The 18,523-nt window shown below is 39.7% G+C and overlaps 1 protein-coding gene across 1 annotated transcript in view; it reads right to left on the reverse strand.

Annotated features, from left to right (window-relative positions):
* obscnb (obscurin, cytoskeletal calmodulin and titin-interacting RhoGEF b) overlaps positions 1-18,523 on the reverse strand; it is a 68,932-nt gene that overhangs the window by 28,985 nt on the left and 21,424 nt on the right. Inside the window, exons 25-43 of the mRNA XM_050032858.1 lie at positions 17,499-17,768; positions 17,110-17,376; positions 16,714-16,980; positions 16,199-16,465; positions 15,841-16,110; positions 15,487-15,756; positions 15,025-15,291; positions 13,789-14,055; positions 13,396-13,662; positions 12,920-13,186; positions 6,299-6,394; positions 5,584-5,655; positions 4,755-4,823; positions 4,325-4,405; positions 3,830-3,907; positions 2,789-3,055; positions 2,386-2,652; positions 1,651-1,917; positions 934-1,203 (exon numbers count right to left, since the gene is read on the reverse strand). Of these exons, the coding sequence (XP_049888815.1) occupies positions 934-1,203; positions 1,651-1,917; positions 2,386-2,652; positions 2,789-3,055; positions 3,830-3,907; positions 4,325-4,405; positions 4,755-4,823; positions 5,584-5,655; positions 6,299-6,394; positions 12,920-13,186; positions 13,396-13,662; positions 13,789-14,055; positions 15,025-15,291; positions 15,487-15,756; positions 15,841-16,110; positions 16,199-16,465; positions 16,714-16,980; positions 17,110-17,376; positions 17,499-17,768 (4,146 nt within the window). The remainder of the gene's footprint in view (positions 1-933; positions 1,204-1,650; positions 1,918-2,385; positions 2,653-2,788; positions 3,056-3,829; positions 3,908-4,324; positions 4,406-4,754; positions 4,824-5,583; positions 5,656-6,298; positions 6,395-12,919; positions 13,187-13,395; positions 13,663-13,788; positions 14,056-15,024; positions 15,292-15,486; positions 15,757-15,840; positions 16,111-16,198; positions 16,466-16,713; positions 16,981-17,109; positions 17,377-17,498; positions 17,769-18,523) is intronic.

The raw sequence follows: 18,523 nt of genomic DNA on the forward strand, positions 1-18,523 counted from the left end.
TCTGTGTCTGTGACCCCCGTTCAACCCACAACCGATGGGATTCGCCTTTCGTTTCTGCTGCTGGTTGAAATCTGTAGGCTGCTCGCACAGCGTGCTGAATGATTTAAGCCTATTTTGCTATTTTTAGTCGGCCAAATATATTCGGTTACCGAATATTCGGTGCATCCCTACATTAAAATATAGTGGAAAACGGTGAATCATTAAGTGGCATGTTTAGTATTTGTGAGTAACATTAAACAACACAGAGAAAGACACTATTGACAGCCTGAAGAATAAAAATACTTCTGCTTATTATTTGTGAGGATTCCATTTCTTGTTGGGAGGACAATATAGAGGGATGACATGCAACAAAGGTCTCCTGGCAGGGCTCAAATCTGGAAAAGTTGTGACTACATCTGTCAGTGTATTTCACACCCATGCCTCCAGGACAACACAAAAACTCAGAATTTTAATTATTGATTAACAGGACACGGTCAGTCACTGAGTTAATTTTGCTGTTGTGTGTCAAGTTATCTGAATAAAGTGTGTAGTAAAAAAAACAGTGCAGAAGACTTGCTGTACACACAAGTTGCAAGGAAACATATCGATCAATATGAACAATAAATTAAAAGTAAATGGGAAACGTTAGCTCTAGTTCAATGGAAGAGAAGAGAATATGAATATAAGTATGACGGAATATGCAGTAAAGTGCAGATTTCAAATACAAAAGTGCAATAGATGAATAGATAAGAAGTCGGTATAAACTGAAAATGAAGTTAAAATAAAAAAGCCTCAGAACATCACAAGCATCCAGGTTTTTGGTAAGCTTTTTGGAAAGATAGAGGGAAGGTGTCCTACAAGGAAGATAGTTTAGATAAATGAGCAGGAGTCCAAATGTTATCATAAAAGCAAAATGGGAATTTTCATCCCAAGACATAAAGTGCATTTTCTCACCTCTGACTGTCAGAGAAGCAGTGGAAGTGTGGTTACCCACTGAGAACGTAACTGTTCCTGAGTCAGCTGTGGTGACGCCTCTGAGAGTGAGGCTGTGGACACGGCCCTCAGACTTGATCAGGTTCATTTCGTTATTCTGTAGAGGGACATCCTGGAGTTTCCACTGGGCCAGAGGTGCCTCTTCATGGGAAACCCGACACTCAAAGCGGACATCTTCACCCTCGTATACAACGCAGCTCTCCAAGAATTTCAGTATGTTGACCTCGACCTCTGTTTGACAAATACATTTCAGCAGAATAGTTATATATTTGTTGTTTGAAGTGTTTGACAAAGATATGGTTCAAGTCGTGCTAATTGTGTGAGTGTGATTAACTATATAAAGATTTGTCCCAAGCTGTTATTGTGAGTAGCAAGTGAAGAAAAACAGTAAAGGGTGTGTTAATGTTTGTGAAGAGAGACCACAGATAGGCACAAATGATGAGTGATCAAGTTCAATAGAAAGGTCTTTGTGTGAATAAGTACAAGTGAAGAACAAGAACACACGTGGGATGAGGAATAATACTCGAAAATTAAAGTGCAGTAAAGAAGAGAGAAAACAAGATCTCCAGATGAAAGGTTGACGTTCATGCTCAAGTGCTGGGAGTAATGTTGGACACGCAGAAAGACGTGACTCCAGAGGGTGCATGAAAAGCACAGCCTTCAACAGACAGCTCCTACCCTGCACAGTGAGGACAGCTGAAGTCCTCTGGCTGCCTGTATCACAGGAGTATTCTCCTGAGTCGGCTCCCTGCAGTTTATAGATGACAAGCTCGACTGTAGTTCCTTCCTGTTTCAGGTGATACTTGCTGTTGGACGCCAGCACCCTGTCACCACACCTCCAGACCACACTGGCTCCCGGCTTTGTGGTCTCACAGCGGAGACAAGCACTGTCTCCTTCCTGTAGTTCAAGGTTTTGCAGCTGGATTTTGAAAAGGACAGGCTGGGCTGCAGGGAGGGAGGTGGTGGAAATGAGGAGAAAAGATTTAGCGAAACCGAGAGAAAGCTGGCACAATGTATAGCCGACTTTTTTGTCCACAGTGAAAATGTTAAAAGGATAAAATTAAACAAATGTGGATTGAAGCAGAACATTTCTTAGATAAATCGTGAATTTTGGAAATGATTACATCTATCTCCTTTCGATGAATGTTGACTTTTGGACTTAACAACGCTCTGGAGTTATTGAAAATGGTTTTTATCACACCAGTCCAATTGGGGTTTCCACAGAATTAATAGACATGCAAAGAAAAAAGAAAACAGTGCAGCATTTGAATGATTTAGAATTTGAATGACATGTCATGACAGCCCTACTATTAAGATAGCAATAACTTAAGTCTATGAGACAGGCAAGTCTTCAATCAATTAATTTACAACTCAAGTATATCCACTACAAACATCAGGTTTTGGGAGGCGTACCCTTCACAGCTAGTTGTGCAGTGCTTTGACGGTCACCAGTGTCACATGTGTAACACCCAGCATCCTCTGGGTCTAAATCATGGATTATTAATGTAGCCAGGTGTCCTGTTTGTCTAATATCATACTTGGCACAAGGACAAAGACCAAGTTCTCCTTTCCTCCACTCCAAAGGAACACCGGGTTTAGAAAGCTCACAGTGCAGCGTCACACTGTCCCCCTCATCAGCCGTTTGGCTTTCCAGCGCTTTTGTGAAAATAACTGGGGAAGCTGATGGGTGAAGAGAAATAACCAGATGGTACGCAGTCAAGAAAAATAAGATGAAGAAGAATGAATTTAAAAATAAAATGAAAGACTTGATGGAAGAAGAGGATAGCATGAGATGATGATGTGGTCTCCATCCTACCATTTACTACAAGAGATGCTGAAGTTATTGTGTCCTTTGAACAGCATGAGTAGCTTCCCGTGTCTCCAGGTCTCAAATCAAAGATCTGTAGCTTATAACTGAATCCTGTTTGTTTCATTTGGTACTTTTCACCACAACTCAATACTTGAGCTTCCTTCTTCCACTCGATGGGCAGTCCAGGTTTAGAAAGCTCACAGTGCAGAGTGACACTATCTCCCTCCTCAGCCTCCTGGCTCTCCAGGTTTCGAACGACTTTGACTTGAAGGACTGGGGATTGAATCAATTAGACACACTGTTGATATGTATTGTTGTAACTCAGGCTTTCAAATGAGACACCAGATGAAGACTACAGCAGGGCTGCACGATATTTAGCAAAATATGCAATTTGTAATAATGCTGAATATTTCAGCAACGATATTACTTGCAAATATTGAGGTGTACTCAGTTTTGCCCTTGTGCTGCTTTGAGTACACTGCTGAAATACAACAAAATGTTTATTAAATAAAGAAAAATTAAAGGAAATTAATTTCAATATTCTTGTTTTGAAAGAATTGAACGGTCAGCTGAACACAACCACCAATAAAAAAATGAATTATATGACATTTTAAAGTGCAGTTTTCTACTGATACTATCTTTCATCTTACTCAAAAAGTGCAAACAGGTTAATTTTTTAACTTAATTATTTGCTAAAACAAAAGCAAATATGGAAAATGAAACAAGGAAAATATATGGCTGCTATAATACACTCACCCACACACCCACCACACACATACACAAAACAACACTGGAACCAATGATCCCTTCTCCAACTCAAAACAGAGGACCAGCTCAGCATTTATCAAGTCTGTCAAAAACACAGCTCTCAATTATTCCCATCTGGAGAAGACAACAATCCAGAATACAGCAAATCTGGCATTCACAGATGAATACAAAATTGAGCAACAACAAGTCAGACTGATTACACTGCATACAAAAATCCACATGGAAGACAAAACAAAACTGAGAGGAATAAACAATGTGCGGGTGCCACAAAACCTCTACCTTGTCCTTTCACTTCAGTATCCAGCTTTGCAGGCTCTGGCTTTGGGATGACATCAGAAACAGCAGGCTTTTCAATCTCTGCAGGTGTAATTGATGTAATTAGACCTTAAATATCTACTGTAGTTAACACAGAGCAGCATAAATACAAGAATGATAGTGGAGTTTCAGATGATTAAAGCCAAAAAGGATGTTGAAACAACAACAATAATGAACTCAACAGTGAGGATTGATGGACTGCAACTAAATGCAATTGCCAGTACGCAATTTCCAACTCATCAGCCATCAAAAACAAATGTGCCAGAGCACTGACAAAACCCTCTAGACACAAGAACGTTACGCCACAACATAACAGCCTGAATGTGCAGCACATGCTATCAGAGCATGTGCTTGGGCAAAAACCCCAGCATATGAGAAACCTACTGAACACAAACATGATCCCATTTACACTCAGTACAAACTTTGCTCTTGGAGTTTCTTTACAATGCTACCACATACCTTCAACTCTCTTTTTGAATTCCTGCTTCTCAGGTTCAACTTTGGAGATCACTGCTGAAGCTGCTGACTTCTCTGCTGCAACTAAAGTTAATTGTAGAAATATAATGTAGATTTTAATTCAACTTACATAACATGGAAATCTTCACCAACAGACTAAACGAGACAGCAAACCAAAAGCTATGCCATACATGTTTTAGAGCCACAATGTCCAAGACAACAACAGAATAACACCTTCAGTTGATTTCCATTTGCCTGAAACTGACAGTAGCAACAGCTCTTCACTTCATTTTACAGATGATACATATATACATGCAATGTGCAACAAGAAAAGCAGAATCTTATAAAATGCACAGACAGTGCCATGACCAAGAGCTTGTCCAACACAGACATTAGTGTTACAGTCAGAAAATGCAAGACTATGGGTTCATACCTTCCACCACTTTTTTGGAATCCCTAGAGGGTAGTGTCACAGCTGCTGGAGTATCGAGAGGCCTCACTGCTGTGGTAAAACATTTAAGTCTGATTATACTCAAAAAACACGGTGCCTACAGAGCAGCCATTAACCTCATTTCCATTTATCTCTATTCATTAATCATCTACCAATCCAGTGAGCGTTTGCTGAGTACACATGCTATAATTCAGCAACATCTTATAAAATTCATTAACTATAAAAATCTGTGACTTCAATCACTGACCTATAAATGGAGCTTTTGAAAGAAGTAGGCAGTACAACAATATACGCTACAGCCTAAGCCACAATATACAGTGCGTCTCATGACCTAACATGTTTTGATAACAGTGACAATTATCTACTGTATAATGATAATAGCTGTTTACAAATCTCTTATATGCTACAATCTTTCAATCAATCATGTCACTTCCACCAAAAACCACAAGAAGCACAAACACAAGGAACTGTTGTTGAAGGACACGTGGAAAACACCACGTAACAGCGACAGCCAGGTAAGACTACAACATCCAATATGATTCAATATTATGCCATTTCTTCGTATATGCATTCATATTCTGTTAACCTAATCTTAAGAACTAATATTACTTGCAATGATTTTTGTCCTTGGTCCACTTCCCAAAGCAGCACAAACAAGCTGTGTTCAAACGTATAACATGCTCAATACACCACAGAAAGCGAGAAACATCAGTAGAGACCTGCATTTGGTGACGCAAAGACTGAGGTGAATGTGGCAGGAGCAGACAATCAAGAAGCACAAGGCTGACAAAGAACTGAAATCTCTGCATACCTTCCAGTGACTCTTTGGTCCCCTGCCTCTGTGTATCTTGTGTTGCAGCTATTCCAGCAGTAGTCTTTTCAACTGGGATAAAACACAACATTAACCTCACAATCTTACAGTGATGAGTTCTTTAACCTGAAAATAACAACCAATCAGAGAGCCTGTAAAGACCAAAGAAACACAAATGACCCAATACAACAGGTCTACTGTCACCTGTTTACAACATGGCTGAAAATGTCCTTGCATATTAAATATGTTGATGCTCATACAGTGGGTGACAAAACGAGGATAAGCAATTTGTGTGAGAACAGAATCAAAATCAATAAAGCTACAAGCAAAGACAAATAAAGCCTCTCTCTCCTGTCACAGATCATTATCAATAATCCAACACAGTGCTGCCAAAGTGCCATAAACATACAGCATCAGCATGTTCAACATTCAGAACCGGAGTAAACAAAGGATTTTAAAAAACTGGACACAATAAAGTGTTTGCCACAAAATACAGCTGACAGAACATCAACACACACGAGGGCTGACAAGAAATCAAAAGCCAGCTTCTTTACATATTTTACACATCCACCAGCAACATAACTGCACAGACAGTAAGTCCAAACTGAAGCCTGACATTACATCTGAAATTTAAAAAAAAAGGCGAACATGCTTTTACAGTATTGACAGATTTCACAGTATCCAACAAATGCCATGCAAACATGTGCCTCATTACCTTCACCTCCCACTTTGAGCTCTCCAGCATCTCTCTGAATCTCCTGTTTGAGGAGCTGCTGTTTAGCAATCTGTCCAGCAGTTGGCAGTGTCACAGCTATGATGTTGAACAAAACATGGGAAACACAATTTGAAATCGCCTTAGGATAGCACTAGATACATGTAGTAACAGCTGAAGAGGAAAAAGACATGTCTCCATATCAGTAAATCATTCTCCACTCGACAAAATCACAAGACACACCAGAAACCCACAGATGTTGATTGAAACAATCTTTTTTTCTCGCTATAGTAGCATGAGCCCCAAATATGACACAGATCATGACATTTAACGGGGGAATAACAAAGTCACATTTACCAGCAGGCAGATGAAGTTAAACAGGTTAGTCCAAAAATATAATAGTAGGGTAAAACCATATTTTGCCGTAAAGCAATTCCTCTCTGAAGCAAGAAGACACAATGGTAAGCACTGCAGCAAAGAACTTTAACTTTAAGACAACAACAAAAGAGTCAGTAAAGCATATATAGACACAAATGACAACCAGTCTATCACGTGTTTACAACTTGACATTCAGACAAATGTCCCCATGTTATATAAATATGTTGAAATCCATACAGAAAGTGTGAAAATGAGGGCAAGCAGAATATGTGATAAAGGAAAGTGATCAAAATCAAAAAAGCCACAAACAAAAAATATTAAAGCCTCAATCTTCCCCCACTGATCATTACCAATAATCCAACACACAGCAGCAATCCAACACAGTGCTGCCAAAGTGCCATAAACATACAGCATCAACATGTTCAACATTCAGAACCGGAGTAAACAAAGCATTACAACTGGACAAAACACAGTATGTGCCACACAATGCAACTGACAGAACATCAACATACCCAAGGACTAACAAGAAATCAAGGCCAGCTTTTTTATACATTTTATACATAATCAGGCAACAGACAGTAAATCCAAACTGAGCTGCCTACTCCCTCCATCTATCCACTTCTTCCCTCTTGTTAATTATGTTTTTCTACAAGCCTGACATTACACCTGAAATAACACAGATGCCGACCATGCTTACAGTATTGACAGATGTCACAATATCCAACAACTGCCATGCAAACGTGTGCCTCATTACCTTCACCTCCCACTTTGAGCTCTCCAGAATCTCTCTGAATCTCCTGTTTGAGGAGCTGCTGTTTAGATGTAGTTGGCAGTGTCACAGCTATGAAATTAAACAAAACATTGAATCCACAATTTAAAAATGCTTTAGGATAGCCCTAGCTGCATGGAATAACAGCTGATGGGAACAAAGACATGTCTCTATACCAAGACGTCCATCTCCATGCAGCAAAGTAACCCAAAGACAACAGAAATCCAAAGAAATCGAGACTGAAATAATCTTGTGTCCTAACAATAGTTTGCCTGATATCAGACTGAACTGTCAACTTGTTACACTCCGTTTCATTCTGCAGTTAACTCAGTGGAGCCAGCAGATTTTAAGGTCTGGACCAAGTAAACACAATAGTAGCACAAGCCCCAGACATGACACATATTATGACATTTAACAGCTGAATAAAAAAAGCCGCATTTACCCGCAGGCAGATGAAAAAAATGCAGGTTAGCTCAAAAATATAAAAGGACGGTAAAACCGTATTTCGCCTTAAAACATTTCCTTCTAAAAGCAAGAAGACACAATGAAAGACAATTTATGAGCCAGTAAGTTCCTGCCTGATAATACCGGTCAGCAGCCAAGCACTATAATTTGAAGACGTCAACAAACCAGTTAGGAAAGCACATATAGATTAGACACAAATGACCCAGTACCAGTATAGTTTACAACATGGCAACATGGCATACTGAAAAATATCTTTGTGTTAGATTAAATATGTTGAAGCCCATACAGTGGGTGTCAAAACGAGGATAAGCAATATGTGTGAGAACAGAATCAAAATCAATAAAGCTACAAGCAAAGACAAATAAAGCCTCTCTCTCCTGTCACAGATCATTATCAATTATCCAACACACAGATATAGCATCAACATGTTCAACATTCAGAACCGGAGTAAACAAAGCATTACAAAAACTGGACAATGTGCCACAAAATGCAACCGACAGAACATCAACAAATGTGAGGGCTGACAAGAAATCAAAGGCCAGCTTCTTTACATATTTTAAACATCCACCAGCAACATAACTGCACAGACAGTAAGTCCAAACTGAAGCCTGAAATTACATCTGAAATAAAACAAACACCGACCATGCTTACAGTATTGACAGGTGTCACAGTATCCAACAAATGCCATGCAAACATGTGCCTCATTACCTTCACCTCCCTCTTTGAGCTCTCCAGAGTCTCTCTGAATCTCCTGTTTGAGGAGCTGCTGTTTAGCAATCTGTCCAGCAGTTGGCAGTGTCACTGCTACGAAATTGAACAAAACATAGGACCCACGATTTGAAATTGAAATCCATATTAATAGGTCATTCTCCACTCGACAAAATCACAAGACACACCAGAAACCCACAGATGTTGAGACTGAAACAACCTTTTTTCTCACAATAGCAGCACAAGCCTCAAATATGACACAGATCATGATATTTAACTGAGGAATAACAAAGCCACATTTACCAGCAGGCAGATGAAATAACACAGGTTAGATCAAAAATATAACAGTAGGGTAAAAACCATATTTTGCCTTACAGCAATTTTCCTTCCTCTTGTATTCCTGTTTACAATTTCAATGTGTTGTTATTAAATGTTGTTAACATGAATGTTATTATATTACAAATACAAATGAAAATTTAGGTATCCTACTTAATTAGTAGAATCAATTGCTTTTTCAGTCTACTACATAAATTTTGCTGCAAATAAAATGACTGAAGTGAGATGAACAGACTAAAAAACTTCATCTTATCAGATTATACAAAGTTTTCCTTTGGGGGACAAAGTTTACAGTTGAAAAACGATAATAAATCATAATATATTTTATAGCAATACTGAGCATATCGCAACACATTTAAAATCACAATAATATAGTATCGTGACTAAGGTATGGTGATAATAGCGTAGCGTTTTTCTTTGTTTGTACATTGAAAAGCAACAAAAAAAACCTAAGTCAAATTCCTTGTATATGTATACACGACTCTATTCTGGCTCAAGCAACAAGACACAATTAAGCTGTCTGATAAAACCGGTCAGCAGCCAAGAACTATAATTTGAAGACAACAACAAATCCAAGGCAGTAAAGCACATATAAACACACATGACACAGTGCAACCAGTGAAGTGTCGCCTGTTTACAACTCACCCTGTCTACAAATCATACTGACAAATGTCTTTATATTATATTAAATATGTTGATGTCCATACGTGTGTGAAAACGAGGGTAAGCAGCAGCAGCAGCAATCCAACACAGTGCTGCCAAAGTGCCATAAACATATTTCATCAAAATGTTCATCATACAATTCAGAACTGGAGTCATGAACCATTACAACAACTGGACAAAATACAGTATTTGCCACAAAATGCAGCTGACAGAACAGTAACACACAAGAGGGCTGACAAGAAATCAAAGGCTTCTTCATATATAGTTTACACATTAATAGGCAGTAAATCCAAACCGAGCTGTTCAGTTATGTTGCCACCTTCTTTGCCACAAGCCTGAAATTACACCTGGAATGAAACAAACACCGACCATGCTTACAGTATTGACAGGTGTCACAGTATCCGACAAATGCCATGCAAACATGTGCCTCATTACCTTCACCTCCCAATTTGAGCTCTCCAGAGTCTCTCTGAATCTCCTGTTTGAGGAGCTGCTGTTTAGCAATCTGTCCAGCAGTTGGCAGTGTCACAGCTATGAAATTGAACACAATATTAGACCCACAATTTGAAATTGTCTCAGGACAGCACGAGCTACATGTAATAACAGCTGATGGGACAGACAAGCAGAGCTGTCAACTCGTTATACTTTGTCTCCATCTTCTTTAATACAACTTTTAAATTGTTTACCCTCGAAGTACGAAATTCCAGTATATTTCCAACACTAGTCTGGACCCAGGCAACACAACAGAAGCACATATGACACAGATCATGCCATTTAACAGGGGAATAAAAAAGCCACATTTACCAGCAAGCAGAATAAATAGCACAAGATATCTCAAAACTGTAAAGGTAAGGTAAAACCATAAAGCAGTTCCTTCTTGAAGCAACAATACACACTTTTCATGACCCAACAAGTTTCTGTCTGAAACACATTTTCCACATTCACCAGGCAACATAACTGCACAGACAGTAAATCCATACTGAAGCTTGAAATTATATCTGGAATGAAACAAATGATGACCATGCTTTGAGTACTGACAGCTGCCACAGTATTTAACAAATGCCATGCAAACATGTGCCTCATTACCTTCACCTCCCTCTTTGAGCTGTCGAATATCTCTCTGAATCTCCTGTTTGAGGAGCTGCTGTTTGGGAGTCTGTTCAGTAGTTGGCAGTGTCACAGCTATGAAGTTGAACAAAACATTACACCCACAATTTTACATTGCCTTTGGATAGCCCTAGCTACATTTAATAACAGCTGATGGGAAAAGCCATTCTCCATAAGCCATTCTCTATGCAACAAAGTAATCCGGAGACAACGGAAACCCACAGTTGTTGAAACAATGCTTTTTTTCCACAATAAAAGCGCGAGCCCCAAAAATGACACATGATGGCATTTAACAAGTGAATTACAAAGCCACATTTACCAGAAGGCAGATGAAATACCGTAGTTTAGCTCAGGCATGTTAGCTGATATAAAGGTTAAAACCATATTTAGCCTTAAAGCAGTTCCCTCTTGAAGCACCAAGACACAGCGTACGCCAATTCATTACCCAGCAAGTTTCTGTCTAACAACAGCAGTCAGCAGCCAAGACATGGTGACAGTTTCTCACCTTTGGCTTAACAAAGCAACACTTTGCATTAAATATTACAAAAGCACATCGGCCAGATAACCAAGCAAAGCCAAGAATCCTCAGAGAATTACCTTCTACTGTCTCATATATCTGTTGCCTCTTCTGCTTGTCTTTAACTGCTACGGAAGGAGCTTCAGGGGTCTTGGCTGAAATGCAAATATGATAGGACATAGAAATGCTGCATAAAGTATAATGGCAACAACAAGCACTGCCACACCTACAGTATTTAATATGAACTCCTGAGCACAGTCTGTAAAACTGCCACTCATTTAAAGACTTTCAGTCTATTTAAACCACATAAATATAATGTAAAAGACAACGAGTCATGCCAGACACAAGTAAATTATACGTATGTAAACACCAGCCAACAACAGGTATCATTCTCAAACACTTGACCAGCACAACTGGCACAAAAACAAGGGTCCTTATTTCTTCGTTCTGTTTTTTAAATGAGCTGCTTATGCCACATATACTGCAATACAACACTGATACAAAAGGCCCACATAAAAACTGCACAACACAATCCTACTATAGGACTGAAGAAACATTAGACACACCAGAGCAAAGCTGCATTCTAAATAATCTAGTAAACCAGAAGGAAATAATGTGGCAAGAATACATTTATCATAACCTATATAGGCCAAGAGGTACAGGCGCAATTTAAGGGCAGGCTGCACATGGCAACACAAAGGCCGTTATCAAGATGGACAGAGCACATAAAGCTGAAACTCAAGCCAGTGCACTGCAGTCTTCCCTCCATACCTTCCATAGTTTCTCTGGTCTCTTGCCTCTTAGCTTCTAGTTTAGTGGCTGAAGGAGGGGCTGCCAGCTTCAGAGCTGAGAGGAAACAAGTTCAGTTCAGGATGCTGTAGCATACTCGATCATCTACTTTACCATCATAATTAAAATCAAAATACTACCTGACAAAATGACTTAAAACTTGTAAATTAAAACAATTGCGAACGGGAATCAGCAAGGACCATAAATGCAGCTGATAACTACAATATAACATGAACAAGAAGAGTTTATGGACCAGCATACAAACACTGTGAAAAGTCAACACTACTACCAATAAAAACTAAAACATAAGATGCACAAAAACGTTGCGACAAACAGTCTGACAAACTGAATAACTGTGATGTGAGAGGGGACTCTGCTTTGGTATTGTCAGTTTGTCTGCATTAACCTTTGGTCTGTTTTGTAATCTCAAAAACACAATAAGAAAAAACATGTGAAAGAAGTAATAAACAAGTCTTCTAAAGAAAAGATCAAAACAGTGCAGACACACAGAACAATCCAGGCAAAGACATCCAACCACATGCAAAGGAAGAAAACATCGGATGAATCTGATGTGAGACACCCACAGAGAATGCTGACATTTTTTTGAGCTAAACAAAAAAAAAAGAGACAGCAACAGAAATGTCACAGCAAAAGCTTAAATACAAGCACTTCAGTCACGATAAAAAAAAAATCAAAGTGTAACACAAACATTCCTCCTATCAATTACACATCAGTGTTTGAAAAATAATTGATGACTCAATCTGAACAACCCATCTCTTGCATTGACACAAATAAAAAACATGTTACTACAGGAAAATATGTTTTTCTACATTACAAATACTCATTTTAATACACTTTAATGCACTGTGATTTAAATCACAAATTCTCCTACCCTTGATCTTGAGGCTGGCTGTGGTCTTCTGGTCTCCACACACACAGCTGTAGTCTCCACTGTCTTCTGGCACCACTTTGTTGATCACCAGTTCAGTCACAGAGGCCTTCTGCTTCATCTGGTACTTTTCTCCAGACGTCAGGACCTGTGTTCCCTTCTTCCACTCCACTGGGACTCCAGGTTTAGAGAGCTCACAGTGCAGAGTAACACTGGCTCCCTCCTCAGCCTCCTGGCTCTCCAGCTTCTGTCTGAAGGTCACTGGTTGGGCTGAGCATTTATTAGCAGGTTAGCAGTCAGCGGCATGCCATGACATAAAATATACAAATACATAAACACAGAACTCCAGGTTTGGCATGCAGAAAAACAAACCTGTCTCAATAAGCACATATAAGAAGCTGTAATATACATTTTAATAATATAATAATAATTTAAATATGTTACTACTCAGACTGATTCTTCAAAAATCTTCTTCCTACCCTTGATCTTGATGCTGGCTGTGGTCTTCTGGTCTCCACACATACAGCTGTAGTCTCCACTGTCTTCTGGCACCACTTTGTTGATCAGTAGTTCATTCACAGAGGCCTTCTGCTTCATCTGGTACTTTTCTCCAGACGTCAGGACCTGTGTTCCCTTCTTCCACTCCACTGGGACTCCAGGTTTGGAGAGCTCACAGTGCAGAGTAACACTGGCTCCCTCCTCAGCCTCCTGGCTCTCCAGCTTCTTTATATAGGTTGGCGGCAATGCTGTACAAGTTTCATTTCAAAATCAGGTGAAATAAATAGTTTCAACAAACACAACAAAGGTAATAGAAGTGGAATTCCTTGGGAAATACAACAAAATCTTGCCAAAAAGACTTCATGAGTCCATACCATTGACTTTCACTGTTGCAGAAGTCTTCTGGTCTCCACACATGCAAGAATACTCTCCATTATCTTCAACCTCTAGATTCTTAATCTGAAGCTCACATCGGATCTCCTCTAGCTTCATCTCATACTTCTTTCCAGCTTGAAGAACTTCAGAGCCTTTCTTCCACTGAACACCGTCCACAGGTTTGGATAACTTGCAGCAAAGCGTTGCAGTCTCCCCCTCCTTTTTCTCCTGGTTCTTGAGCATCTCTTGAAAAGTGGCAGGCAGGGCTAAAACAAAATGAACAATGGCTTGATTATATAGAACAGGGGGCTGCGTTTTGTTGGGTTGTGATGGAGGATGGAAAGTGAGTAGAGGCGAAGAAGATGTATGAGTTGTCGTGCTCCAGTCGTCCAACGTTAGTCTGTGGAACCCAGATGTTATTCCAAGAGCTAGGCTGATGTTGCTTTTGATGAAGGTTATGCTAACAGTGCACTTTAATGAAAAAACAAATTCTCTCATTGCAATACAGCAAAATTATGTCCTTATTGAAATGCACAAAGGATTACCAATTATAATTATACAATGTGCAGTACTCACATAACAAGACAATGCATTTAGGAACAGGTCGCTTTGAAACATTTGCACATGCTGGAGGGTATCATTCACACTTTGTAGATGTGCAAACAATCACACAAAACAAATAGGAAAGAGTGCTACAGTGGCGAATAAAACAAAGGGGCAAAGCAAATCATTCAGTAAATACACTCACAATGCAGAATACTAGAAACACAATTCTATTATGAAAATACAGAGGATTTAGTAACAATTCAGCCTAATTTATGGTACTTTTAACAAATCTGAACCGTACAGTGGATAGATTTGACTGGACGTGGTGTCAGTTACCTTTGACAACAAGGGATGCACTTTATGATGCCCAGCAAGCACAGATGGTGCCTGTGTCCCTGGCAGTTAGCTCTCTTACAGTAAGAGAGTGAAACCCCCCCTCTAGAACATGTATGTACGGCAAACAAATTTCGCAGATTCCCCTTCAAAACAATTACTATCCTGTGTTTTTTTGCAGAATAACCATCAGACCTTTAAAGCAAAATCAAACTATGAGCAAAGTCAACATGGAACTCATCTCATTGACCTCAAATACCTTGAAAAATACATCAACAGGGAAATTGTCAAGACAAATCACTCTTCAATCAGCTCTGCAAAACCAAAACTTACCCCAAACATAGTTAAGTTCTTACCGTTGACTGTCACCTTTGCCATGCCCTTGGCTGTGCCCACGTCACAAGTGTAGATATCGGTGTCTTTCTCCTCCAGGTGTTTGATGGTGAGAGTTAAGACCCCCTCCTTCTGGGACATCTCATATCGACCTCCAGCCTTGAGCTCTGTGTGACCTTTAAGCCAGATCACAGTGGATGGAGTTTGTACAGTCTCACACTGCAGGGTCACGGAGCTCTTCTCCACTGCTTGGCTGTCCTTTAGCGGTTTGGTGAATTTATGAATTGGCTCTGTAAAAAAAAAAAAAAAAAAAAAAAAAAAAAATCAGATTGTCCATGGACTGATTCTATATTTAGTAATTAAAGTGATTAGCTTTTTACCATGATCTTTGTTGTCATAAATAAGTCTCATAAATGCTCTCACCCTGTCAAAGATGAAAAGTGCAGTAAGATGGAAGAAGTTAAATACAGAATTTTTAGTCTTACCCTTGATTTCCAGTTTGGCTTTAGTGGTTGCACCTCCAACAACTTCACAACTGTACTCTCCAGAGTCTTGAGCAGAGACATTATGGATTGTCAACTTCATAACCCTGCCCTCTTGGGTGATGCCATACTTCTGGCTCTTTTTGATGGCTTTGCCCTCCTTGGCCCACTTTACAGTGGAACTAGCCTGTGTCACCTCACAGATAAAAACAGCATCTTCCCCACGATCAGCTTTAACATTCTGCAGTCCCTTTGACACAGATGAAGCTTTTCCTGCAACAAGAGATCATAACATGTTTATTTTAATACCTTAATATTTTTGTTACTTTGTCTATGCCTCTTACATATGTAGCTTACCTTCAACTGTTAATGTTGTTTTGGAGCTCAGGTCTTTAATGTTGAATACCACCTCTCCAGCGTCAGCAGGAGTGACATCCTTAATGGTCAGCATGTACTTGCGTCCTTTACTGGTGATTTTGAAGCGGCCTCCATCAGTAATAGTGCGGCCGTTGAGAGTCCAGGAACACTCATCTGTGCTCTCGCGAGATAAGATGCACTCAAAGCTACATGTCTCTCCCTCGTTCACCTCAGCTGACTTCAGCCATTTGGTAATTCCAATGCCAATTTCTAAATTCGGGACAGAGAGCATAAGTTGGTGAAGATGTCAAAATATACCATATGTATGAAGGCTAACGCTGTAAACAGCTGTACCAACCTCTTACAGTGACCTTTGCTTTAGAAACCTCAGTTCCAAGATCACAACTGTACTCTCCAGCATCTTCTTTGGTGACATCTTTGATGATCAGTCCCAAAGACTTGCCCGTGTGAAGGAGCTCGTACTTTGATCCAGCCTTCAAGACTTTACCTTCTTTTCTCCATGTGGGAGAAACCCTGGGCTTGGACGCCTCACACGCCAGAGTTATCATGCCTTTCTCCTCTCCAATGACATCATCTAAGGACTTGAGGAACACAGCACGCTTCTCTGGAGGGGAATTGGGAAAATAAAGATTGATTGAAGGATATATTATGTCCTCATCTTTTGGGTGGACTGGGGTAATCCACACTGACAGCATTTATACAGACGTGATTTTCAGCGCAAATGCCGGTACAGTTTTGAGGTATAATAGGGGAGAAATGTGACTAACGACCAAATATTCCAATCAGAGCATGATCACGCATGTAGTCACAATTTTTCGTGTGCTTATAAACAAAGCGCATGACTGTTCTTACCTTTAACCTTAAGTGTCACAGACTCTTTCACCTTGCGGACTTGAAAAGTGATAGTCCCCCCATCCTGAGGAGCCAAGTTCTTCAGTTTGAGCGTGTGAACCTTCCCATCATGGGTGATGGTGTTGACCTCATTTGTGAAGAGCACCTTGTCATTCAGAAGCCACTGTACCTCTTCATCTGGATAGTTAATCTCACATGTTAACAGTGCGTCGCTGTCTTCATCAACCTCTGTGTTTGCCAAGTGCTTGGTGATCTTGATTTCACGCACTGGACAGAAGAATCATGAGTTTTAGTTTGAAGACTATTGTTAAACTGCATTTGTGTGTGTGATGGATTTAATAAGAAAATACACACAATTGCTGTATTCTATGTGGTATTCAAAGGTCCATACTGTACCTTCAATAGTAAGTTTGCCTTTGGTCTCAGCAGGTCCAGACTGACAGCGGTACTCTCCACTGTCTTCTTCAGTCAGCTTGTGAATGGTCAGTTGAGCCCTTGTAGCATCTTGCTTCATGTTATACTTGTCTGACGCCGCTAGAGGTACCTGACCTTTGAACCAATGAACCTCTTTGGGTGCAACAGAAAATTTGCAGCTGAGTATAGCAGAGCTTTTCTCCTTCGCTTTCACATCTTTCATGGGCTCTGCAATCTCAAGCGGACGCTCTAAATGTGAGGAACAGAATAAAAATACACTTAATTACTCAGGATATGTTTAGCTACAACAGTATCACAGTTCACAAGTTATTGTGGCCAACTGCTGTATAAATGTGATTCGACACATTTACCTTTGACTGTGAGCTGGGTTAAAGATTTGCTCTTCCCAGCTGTAAACTGCACAGGTCCTGTCATTGATGCTTTGGTCTTTTTGAAAGTGAGACGGTGCAGAGTTCCCTCTTTCTCCATTTCAACATCAACACTCTCCTGCACAGCAACTCCATTCAGAGTCCATATTGGAGGTTTCACCAGTTCCATACTGATTTCAACTTCAAAAACAGCTGCAAAGGGTTCGGTCACTTCTACCGAACTAAGCTCCCGTACAATGCTGATGGACTGCTCTGGAGGGTACATGAAAAGAGAGTGGTTTACTTAAAGTCAATGTCATGATTTAATAGTAAAAGACCACAATATGGGTTTAGCCTTTTTTTAAGATCCATATCAAATTGCAAAATCTCATTTAGTTGACATTATTGCCAAACACTGCACTTGTGGTCAGAAATTAAGAAATGCTGGCAACAAATATTTTCGTGTGCTGTAAAAATCAACTTGCAGGAACTTGAGATAATAATACATGACTGAGCAACTTTGTTTTTTGTTATTTAAAACGGTGAGAAAAAAATTGTAGCATCCCTTGAAAAATGTTGTAATGTCTAGTGCAGCACGACCAACACTGATTTTTGAGGTGAAAAAAATCTCACAAGTGTATTGGTCAATTTTAATATAGATCTCTTAGATTTGGTCTTTTTTTCCATTGTGACCAAGATACAAACTAAGCAGGACATATTACTGTTGACAAGTAAATGTGTGGGAGCTCTCTGCTGGACAAACTATGTAACAGAAACACTGTTACTGTTACTTATAAGCCAACATGTACATCGATACAGACATATCTGCAAAAAGCTAATACTGGCCTGGCCAATATACAGTATCTTTGCAGTCAATGATCTACAGTAAGCCACGCGCAACTCTCTGTCTGATTTATTAGCAGTGCCTAAATATTACCAAACCCCCAACAAGTGCACCCATAACGCCAAATTGGGTCTATGTTTTATAACTCTATGAACTGTGTTTTAGGTTATGGGGATTCTTTGGG

This window comes from Epinephelus moara, chromosome 21 (genome assembly GCF_006386435.1).
Source record: "Epinephelus moara isolate mb chromosome 21, YSFRI_EMoa_1.0, whole genome shotgun sequence".
Lineage (NCBI taxonomy): Eukaryota > Metazoa > Chordata > Actinopteri > Perciformes > Serranidae > Epinephelus > Epinephelus moara.